The sequence below is a fragment of the Tauraco erythrolophus genome, chromosome 6, assembly GCF_009769465.1.
Source record: "Tauraco erythrolophus isolate bTauEry1 chromosome 6, bTauEry1.pri, whole genome shotgun sequence".
In the NCBI taxonomy this organism is placed as follows: Eukaryota; Metazoa; Chordata; class Aves; order Musophagiformes; family Musophagidae; genus Tauraco; species Tauraco erythrolophus.
In genome coordinates, this window is record NC_141470.1 from 30,044,359 (window position 1) to 30,054,326 (window position 9,968).

The 9,968-nt window shown below is 40.4% G+C and overlaps 1 protein-coding gene across 1 annotated transcript; it reads right to left on the reverse strand.

Annotated features, from left to right (window-relative positions):
* Positions 1–5,763: 5,763 nt before the first annotated feature.
* OIP5 (Opa interacting protein 5) lies at positions 5,764–9,833 on the reverse strand. The gene is made up of 5 exons (XM_086613928.1): positions 9,539–9,833; positions 9,319–9,385; positions 7,935–8,057; positions 7,325–7,406; positions 5,764–5,919 (listed from the first exon to the last, which is right to left on the reverse strand). The coding sequence occupies exons 1-5, from the start codon at positions 9,816–9,818 to the stop codon at positions 5,764–5,766; spliced, it is 708 nt and encodes a 235-aa protein (XP_086470054.1). The 5' UTR covers positions 9,819–9,833.
* Positions 9,834–9,968: the final 135 nt, after the last annotated feature.

Genomic DNA, 9,968 nt, shown 5'->3' on the forward strand with positions numbered 1-9,968 from the left:
CTTTGACTGGCACACAAAAGCCAGCGGTTGAACTGGGGTGTCTCATTCAACAGTGTAGAACACTAACCATGGATTCTGATGTCTGTTCCCTTTCAGTCTGCTCTACACTTTCTCTTGAGTTTTAGAGAAAGTGTTGATGTTCATAGTGTAAGCAGAGCATCTTTCTGTCTGAGCCTCTGTACCAGGTTATAATATAGACAGATTCCCTAAGACTTTACAACACCTAAGGTTAAAGACAAAAGGTAACTTACTGTTATAACTTACTGTTTAGTGTGTCCTATGTAAATCCTGTCTGCTTCTCTCCACTTCCTCTCCAAATGAGTGTGTTTGCAGGTCAAATAAAAGACTGCTAGTTTGTAATGCCTCAGGCATGAACAACTGCATGGAGAAACCGAAGGAAAGCGGCACAGGCCCACAAACCAAATCTTAGAGCTAGTATTCTAATTATGCATGATTCAAAATGTCTAGTGTAATGTAGTTATTACCAGTAAATTGAGATATGCATTTATACATAATGAAGCAATAGGAATTAATATACCAATAGCTTGAACTTCCTGCTTTGATTCTCCAATTTTGTTTCTTTAGAGAATGTGCTGCCTCTGTAGAGAAAGGGGCAGAATGTATAGATAGGGACAGAAGCATGGCACCAAAACTGTAAATCAGGAACCAGGATCAGCAGAACTCACCTTTATAACCTCTCGTCTGGTTCGTATTAGTGCCCTGAGCATGTAAAAAGCAGGGCATGAACTAAGCATGTTTAGGGGGTGAGATGAGGTTTCTCACCTGCTGCAGCTGTAGCAAGGAAAAGGGTGCAGAGTTTCTTACAAGGTGCAGGGGGGAGCAACGGGTGATAAAAACAAACAAAACAAACACAAAACAACAACAAAAAAAACAAACCCAAGTATATAGAAACAACAGACTCAAATTGAGTGTAGTATTTGCCAGACAGTAGATAATAAGTTTGTGTGTGGTGAGAGAAATTATTTGGAGAAGACTGAAATTAATAAGCACAGTACATATATTTCAGGTGTTGAATAGCTTTTTAATAGACAGTATTTTCAGGTAACTCTCTAGCCACATAGGCAGCTGTACTGAAGCATACTGGTAGCAGCCAGCAATAATGGCACCTGCAGGAACAAACCTGAAAATACTGGTAATCTTGTATATTTTTTAAGTTCTTTAAAGAGATTTTTAAAAACAGAAAATGAGATTTGATCACTGAAGGTCTTTATCTTCCGCAACACAGGTTGCAATAGTCTTTTTTTCTTTATTTCATTTATTAAATAAAAGGGAATTTGGGTGCCATCTTTCTGTAAACTTTTCGTATGTTTTCTGTAATATTTCCCAAGGCTTTTAGTGGATAATGCAGTGAATTTCTGCTGGCAGTTTGAAAATAACATAGAGTGCGTGACATAGCCTGCATCACTAATACTTTTCCAAGTTTAAACTTGTATTCAAACATGTAGAATACTAGCTTGTTACTGCAGAATTCCATACTTCTAGCTTAGCTTAATTTTCTAGGTGGGCTTAACTTGTGCAGAACACTTCTCCATGCACAGAGGCTCAGTCCTCTTTCTTAAATAGAAAGAAGTGTCTTGGAGGAAGAAATTGTGTTGTCAAGTTAACTCCTGTTTGTACTTCATAGCCAACCATTCATAAAGCACCGTGATTTGGGTTTAGAATGAGGGTTGCGTTTTTATCATGAATGGTCTTTCTAGATATACAAAAATTGCCAAATGAAGATAGGAATATTATAAGAGAAGGTAACTATTTTATGGTATCAGAAGTTAGACTAAATGATATCCTTTGAACCAACTTCTTCAAGCAAAAGGGAATTTGTAAAATAAATTAAGCCCAGCGATTAACCATGGTCACCTAATTCTTAGTCGGTATTCTTTAGAACACGTTATGTGTTTGTTTTTAAACCCTGTTAAATACATTTTCTTTTGTGTGATCAGTAAACAGTTGTACCCGTTGCTACTGCCTATTCCCTTCAATACAAAACCTGGGGAATAAGCTACTTTAGGATGTCAGTGAAGATATCCTCCTTTTCAAAAGTGTGATGGAACAGCAAAGTAGTAGTATTAGTTATAGATTCTTAGAAATTACCTTAGTACTTAAACAGGTTGGAAAACACTTATACTGAACTTCTGATGGCATGCTCACATGGATTAGTGGAGGAAATTATTGGTGTTACTAGGAACTGTGTACTCCCATTGCACACATGTTTTTACATGGTAACAGTGAAAGAATGTCTCCCTGCAAATTCTGATGTTTTTCCAAAAGGCAGCTTGCTTTTATATCTATGCATCTTTGAGGATTTCAAGATAAGATTTTATTCTTTTGACACTGTAAAGAGGAACTGTTTAAAAATGAACTTGGAAACTCTGCACCTGTATACAAATTTTTTTAGCAATAAAGCAGCACAGGCTGAGAATGCACTAAAACTGGATGTGTCATTTGTTCAGAAGGAAAATTAACCAACTTACTATGCGCTACAGTCCGCTTCTGAGATGTGTTTGTCCTTGCTGGATATCTGCTTTGGGTCCAGCTGTTCCAGCAGACTTCAGGCACAAAAGCCTCTGACTTCTTGGAAGGCAAGTAAAGAAAAATTGTTACTCCACTCGGACTAAGATGGGCAACTAATCAGAGAAAATCTTCAACGATTGTCTTAGGTGGTAGCAGAAAGCTTCTATTTCTTGTATAGATTGCCTAAAAGTAATAAGCTCCTCAGAAAACCATTTCATATATGTGGATTGTTTATTGTTTTGGCAACTACATTTCTGAAAAAATTCCATTGGTAGTTGGCATGTCACAACCTGCAGGGAGGCACAACTTTCCTTGCAGTTGCTGCTGAAAGCAATTTTGGGAGGTGCTGTTAATGGAGCAGCATGATGCCACCTCATGAGGACTGTGCTGAAGAAGCCGTGGCTCCCAACCCTGCTACAGGCTTTCCAAAACCTGTTACGGATTGCTAACTCTGATACTAGCTTATAGAAGATTCGCAGTATGATTGTTACTTCAGTATCCTGTTCAACCACCTTAATTTGTTTCATTTTCTAGTTGTTTTTGTCTTTAGATTCTAAAGGAGACAGCTGCTGGTTAGCTAACATAAGAAGGCCTGACCTTGAGACCTGCTTTCTAACTGGTTAGTATTTATTTAGAGAATCTATCCTTCCCAAGCCAGACTGGTTCTGGCTGCACTTAAAGATTGAGCACATCTCTTAAGATGCCCAGTTAGAGGAGATTAGGTTCTACAGTAGAATAAAAAAAGCGAAATATTCACTCATCAGTTATAGATTAAGAGGAATTTGAATCTGTGTTGAAGAACTAATTTGAATCTGAATTTAAGCCTATTAGCACATAGCATGAATTTAAACAAATAATGAGTAAGTAATGTAATATAAGGAACCATTAATTTAGTGTTTCATAATGAACCAGGATCTAAGCATGATAAACTAATGGTTTTTTTTTCTGCAAACATAATCTAAAGAAAAGTGGGCTCATGACTCACGTGATACATATGGTGCAGCTCACTGATAATATTTCTGAATTTCAGGGGTTTTATTTAAAAGTTTCTTCTTTACAACTGTAAAGATAATATAAAAAAATATAACTGACAGCTTTCTTTTCCTTTTAAGAATTGACATTTAGCTAAATGAAGCAAGACAATTTAGCACTATTATACACAGTATAGATGTAAAGTACATAGCAAGAAACGGTCTCAATACAGAAACCAGAATGAAAGGGCAAAAGTGAGTAGTGCCAGTATCAGTCATGTTTTTTAGGCTGATGCAACAACAAAAGGGCTGTTACTTAGAAAGTAACACAAAGGTGAAGTTATACAACAGGAAGGTTTACCTGAGACGGGGGCATGCTTGCACAAAATGAGTTTAGTGACAAGATCCCAGTTAAAGACTAACAGGCCCTTAAACATAATGCAGAAGTCACTGCACAACACAACTTTAAAAACGTCTTTGTTCTTAAATAATACAGTAATCAAATACAGCAACTCCAAACTTCACATGAATGTACAGTGACAACTGTTAAAAACAGCCTTCCAGTTAAGGGTTCAGGATAGAGCTCATTTTAGCGAGGCATTACAGGCAATGAAACAGATCTTTCAAGAGCATAATATTTACTTCAGGTAGTTTCTTTTGATATCCTGAATTTAGCTGTCACTGAAAAGGACTGCATTTTTGTAGTTAAGCCTGTCAAAGCTGTAAAACATAATCAAAAATAATTCAGATAGCATACATATTACAATTTAACGGAGAAGCCCCTCCTCTCCCTGCAGAATGGCTGTTGATATTCTATGTTAATGCTTATTCAGAGCAAACCTGGAACTCTTAATCAAAAAGCAGAACAGTGAACATAAGTACAAGTGCCAGCTGCCCACCTAAAGCCTCTGAGGTGCCCTGCAGCGAGTTTTGTCCCCTCAGGTCCAAGCCCATTACAAGAGTTATTTTACAAATAAAACAACTAAGCCTATGAAATACAGGGGGTACTGGCAGCAGCAGCAACAGGGAGCACAACCTGCCAACCATATATGGAAGGAGAAGTAAGGGAATGGCAAACTGCACCACTGGAATTGATAGAGTAAATACAGTCCTCTCTAGTCTGCTACAGACAACTGCTAAACTTTATGGAAGGTTTAAAACATCAGCTCTTTAGGCAGCAAAAGGGAGAAGAAAAGACCCTTAATCTTCCAAGAAGAATTAGGGATATTCTGTCCCAATAACAAGGGGTAAGTAGGGTTCTTCCATCAAATTACTTTCTAGATGTTTGAAAAGAAGCAGAACTTGTTCAGAACAGAAATGCCAATGAGCACTCATATGTTTTTTATGAAACACATCAACTGCCCAAATGAAGGCAGCAGGCAGATCATCACAACTTCAGCAGCACACAGTGTTCCCATCATCGAGCAAAAGTGAAGGAGAAGAAAAGACTGTTCTTTGGTTTCAGAGTGTCAACCCCAGAAAGGCTCAAAACTATTAAAGGCAGCTGCTCACAGCTTCATGGAGCAGCCAGAACTTGACTCAGTCCCGTGCAGCCATGGGCCTGCACTTTCAGCAGACTTGGCAGGCACATGGGTTGCCCTTGAATTTGAAATCCAAAACTGTGTGCTCCAGCCAGCATTGTGCCATCCAGATTCATGCACTAAGCACACTGTGTAGCTTCTGTGACATGCTAGCTTGCTCCTTTTGCAGGCCACATACACAATCAGGAGGGCATTTAGCAGTGCCTCACATACCAGATGCAGCTAATGAGCTGCTTGGCCAGCTGCTACCTGCCACTAACACTGTATCTATATGAAAAGGTAGGACAAGATCTTTACATCTCTGTAAGAACATTCAATTTATAATAGCTCCTCTTGAATATGATCTTGTGAGTATGTTTTGTATAGTTCCAGAAAACCAATTTTAGTATTTCAAAGGCTGTTTTTCCCCCTGAAGTCATTAGGGAGAATCAAAGCCATAGTTACACTGTCTCAGAGAGTGATGTGCCGCATGGTAAGCTATTCATTTTTCCAAGCATAACTTCAGTATGTCAGATTTCAGGTGTTCCCCTTGGACTGAAGGGAGGCCCTTAACTGTTGGTTCTTTCCATGCACAGGGAAAGTACAGCTCAACACTCAAACCTGTTCTGGGGTATTATTTCACCATAATGAACAAACTCAGCAGAGACACAGAAACAACTCCAGCAGTTCTTGAAAATGGCGTATTATAGTCAGTTGCGTATATTAAATGGCATATATTATAGTCAGTTGACTCTGACTATTGCATATCCTGGTGGTAAGCCAACTGTATCTGATGCAGAGCTTTGCCTTTCTGCCACATCATTTTTTTGTTCCAGTTCCTCCAGCTTCTTCATCAGCAATTCTATGCGAATGTGGACCTCCACAAGCTTTTCTTTCAGCTAGGAAAAAAGAGAAATAAGAGTATTAAAACTAGAGAAATATGTCGTAACACTGGATCTTTGAATGCTCTGCACCCCACTTTCAGTGGCTAAAGAGCAGATGACTTTCAAAAGATTACACTGAGCTTTAATCTCTCTACTGCATGTCTAGTACAGCCACAACCGGCACCCAAATCAGAGGCCTGCACTACAAAGAGGAGACAGATGAATGTGTGCCAGCATAACCCCTTTCCGAGATGTACAGAAATACTGTACTTAAGGAGACAGAGTTACTACGATCAATCCAATCTTTCCTATTTAACTCAATACAAGTATTTACACAGGCAGAGACCTTCTTTGACAATATCTGGACAGACTGTTTCATCAGTAGCTTAGGAGTACGCGTGGACAGCCCTTCAAAAATGCCACTTTCAGAGTTTAGGGTGTAAGTTAACACATTTAAAGCACAAGAGTAAAATCCTGCTGACATTATGTCTCAAAAAGCAGAGTCCAGATTCTTGCACTTGTTCTAGTCAACAAGCAAACTCTCCACGGTCACGTAATTTGTGTTTGCAATGAAGTACTGTCATTTTTTTACTTTGGAAAAACGTGTCTCAACTTTAGAAGTCTTATCTGGATAAGATTTTTGCATTTTAGCCTCACTTGACCTATAAAACCACCCTGATCTTATGATAAGATACTGGAAGATGACTTTACAGAGGACAAAACTTGAGAAATGTCATGGGCTCATTTCCATGCTTAGAACAGAAACTGAAAAAAAAAGAAATAAAAAAAGTAAGGAATAAGTAAGCACGTAAATACTGGATACACTGGCTGTCTCCTACACACAGTAACTTTATTTGAGCTATGAGACAGACATAGCTCAAATGTTTATTAAGGTAACAACTAAGTTATAGAAAAGAACATCCAATTTAAACACCAAAAAAGAAGGGAGGTTCTAGTGTTGTCTCCGAAACTTCAAATAAATACTGCCATGCTGTTTTGAGCTTACATAGCCATGAATACAACTGTGCTAGAATCCCTTTCGAATTAACAAATTGCTATTTTTAAAATTCTTCAACAGTGACTTATCAATTCTAGGAACAACACAAGTAGTAATACTTAGTCTGTCTAAATGATTTGTTGTTTTATTTTTTCGAAGTGTAGAGATAAAAGGATAACACACTTTTGCCAGAAAATTAGCTAGAACTGAATATGTTTTGCAGATAAGTGGTTCTAGAAAACGTTCTGTAAGTCTCACGGATGTAAGTCAGACACTGTGTTATAAGTCAGTATTTTCTCCATCTTATGCGCTTTAAAAAAAAAAAAAAAAGAAAAAGTAATTGCATCAATATTTTTTCGATGAAGATTCAAACATATCACATTTTAAAAATATTTTCCATACAAATTGATGTAGAAACCTTACTTCCTGCAGTTGTTTCTTTAAGGTCACAGCAGGAAAATTCACCTTAGAAGCTTCTATTATAATTTGTTTTTTTAAGAGATAACTGGAAAACAAAAGGGGAAAGAACAAAAGAAAAACAGTTAAAACCCCATAATTGCATTCATTATTTAGATGATTATATAAGATGACTTTAAAGCAGATACAAAGTTGTTGCCAAAAGTAATCAATACATTATGAAAATATTAAAAACACAACACTGGTTTTACTTTGAAGTCATAAGATCCTCTCATGACCAGCTATAAGAAATTTACAGTTTCTATAGTCAAGTCCTCAAGCCATCATGGAACTACTTTGATTCCTTACATTAGCTAAGCAAGTCTGGAACTGAAGATTTCAGTATCGCAAGCAACTAAATTTAAATCTTGACATTACATGAGGATACTCAAAAAGTGAAAGGCAACTCAAATGGAGTCACACCAACACAAACAATTTAAACGTATTAAAATCCCACACCAATGTGCTCAGTCAAAAGTAAAGCCACTTTTGTTAGCTGTAGATTAGTTGTATGCGCTGGTGTAATAACTTGCAAATTCCCATGAAATCACTGACCATAAGAATCTAGAATACTCACCAGAGGATGCTGTCTTTGAAGAAACAGAACAAGCCTCGGAGATACGCCAGGTCACTGGAGGCAGAGTAAAGAACGAAGCCCACGACCGAGCCACATGACCGACAGGATAATGCATTATAAGCACTAAAAGAGAAAAGGAAAAATATTAAACAGAAGCTTCTGAAACCAAAGATACTGCCTGCTTGTCCGAGGACATCAAATAATCAGCTGTATCAGGACAGCAAAACAAGACATAATAATGATTTCTCCTTAAAGAAATAATACGTTCAGAGAAAAGGTGAAAATAAAAAGCTGGGCATGTTTGCAAGAAATAATCTCTGCAATAAGTGAAGTCACAATTAGGGAAGAAAATACATGGCTTCTTACCACAGTGTTATTTAGGCTATACTACTCAAACACAATTTAACTAGTAAAATGCCTGTACCCACACCTGTGGCAGGTCCCGGATGTCAAATTTCCTCTGGATAAAATAGATTATGGCTTCATGTAGAAATGATCTCCCTCTGAAAAAGGACTCTAAACAAACAAAAACCAACAACCCACATCTTTTACTAAAAAACTACCCAGCCCATATAGATTGTGGAATAGCCTTCAAACATTATTTAAACAAACTACTGGTTCTGTAAGCCTCAGATGATGTTTACATCCTTCCCATCAGACTAATCCCAGAGTTATCGAACCTGCTGCTAACTGCGGGCTCATGAATAGAGTGGAAATTATTTATTTTCGGTATTAAAAAAAAAAACAAAACACGACTCCCCCCAAAAAAATATTTTAATTTAGGTAATACACCTTTTAGGGAAGTAGCAGAAACAAAGAGAACTAAAGGCTAGGCTGTAGGGGCAATGGATTTAAACTGAAAGAGGGCAGATTTAGGTTAGATATAAGAAAGAAATTTTTCACTCTGAGTGGTGAGGCAGTGGAACAGGTTGCCCAGAGAAGTTGTGGATGCCCCATCCCTGGCAGTGTTCAAGGCCAGGTTGGATGAGGCTTTGGGCAACCTGGTGCAGTGGAGGGTTTCCCTGCTCATGGCAGGGGGGTTGGAACTAGATGATCTTTAAGGTCCCTTCCAACCCTAGCCATTCTATGATTCTATTTTACTGCATTGCTCAAATGTTCTTCTCCATCAACAAAGGCTGGAGCAGCAAAACTTTTGGTTTTGACAAAAATGAAAGCTACAAAAGGTGTCGTTATCCAAAATGATGAAACCCAGGCACGAAAAGCACTTCGGAGTTTACCAAGCCCCTAAGAAACCCCAGTGCACAAGTCAGAACAGCTCCTGGCTCCCAGCTTTGCAGAAGCCCGTTTCCGCCCTCGCAATTCACCGTGGCGACTGTTCCCGGCAGGCCCGATGCCAAAAGCAAGAACTAGGTGACCTACGCACCACCCCAGGAGGGCTCCCTCGAGGCCGATCATGAGCGAATCCTCACAGGCCACGTCGTTTGTCACCTCTGAGGAGAAAGAGAGACCCGCTGAAAACGAGACCCCCCACGGGCAAACCCCGCCCCGGCCGCCCTCGATACGCGCCAGGCAGCGGCGCGACCCCCGCCCCAGCACTTCAGGACCAGGACCCCCCGCCCCACGGGCGCTGGGCGGGCACTGACTGAAGCAGACGAGGAGGCCGAGCCGCCGCTCCTCCTGCGCGCACAGGTGCAGCGAGTCCCCCAGCACCGCCCAGCAGCCGCGGCACTGGAACACGGCGCACTCCTCCGGCAGCGGGCCCTGCCGCCGCGGCGGCGACGCCGCCTCCGCGGCCGGCAGGGAGGAAGACGACGACTGCAAGGTCCGTGCGGCAGCGGCGGGGGACGACGGCCGCTCCACCGTGATGACCCCGCCGAGCTCCGCGTCCTGGAAGAGCTCCCGCAGCTGCCGCCGCACCGCCATCTTCTCCCGCCCTGCGTTCGAGCGCGGAGCCCGCCCTCCCGGCCTCACAATTGGAGCGCGCTTCACAGATCTGTGTTGCCATTGGGTAACGGACGCATCAATCCTCGTTGCCCGAGACTATTGGGAAGCGGGCTGCGCCGAGTCGTTCCG

Excerpts from the sequence above, each read along its gene's own strand:
- OIP5 (XM_086613928.1), bottom strand. The coding sequence starts at position 9,818 with ATGGCGGTGCGGCGGCAGCTGCGGGAGCTCTTCCAGGACGCGGAGCTC. Across the intron at positions 8,058-9,318 it reads GAGGGAGCCCTCCTGGGGTG|TGCTTATAATGCATTATCCT; the intron begins GTGCGTAGGTCA and ends TTTCTCTTTTAG. Across the intron at positions 7,407-7,934 it reads TTCAAAGACAGCATCCTCTG|TTATCTCTTAAAAAAACAAA; the intron begins GTGAGTATTCTA and ends TTTGTTTTCCAG.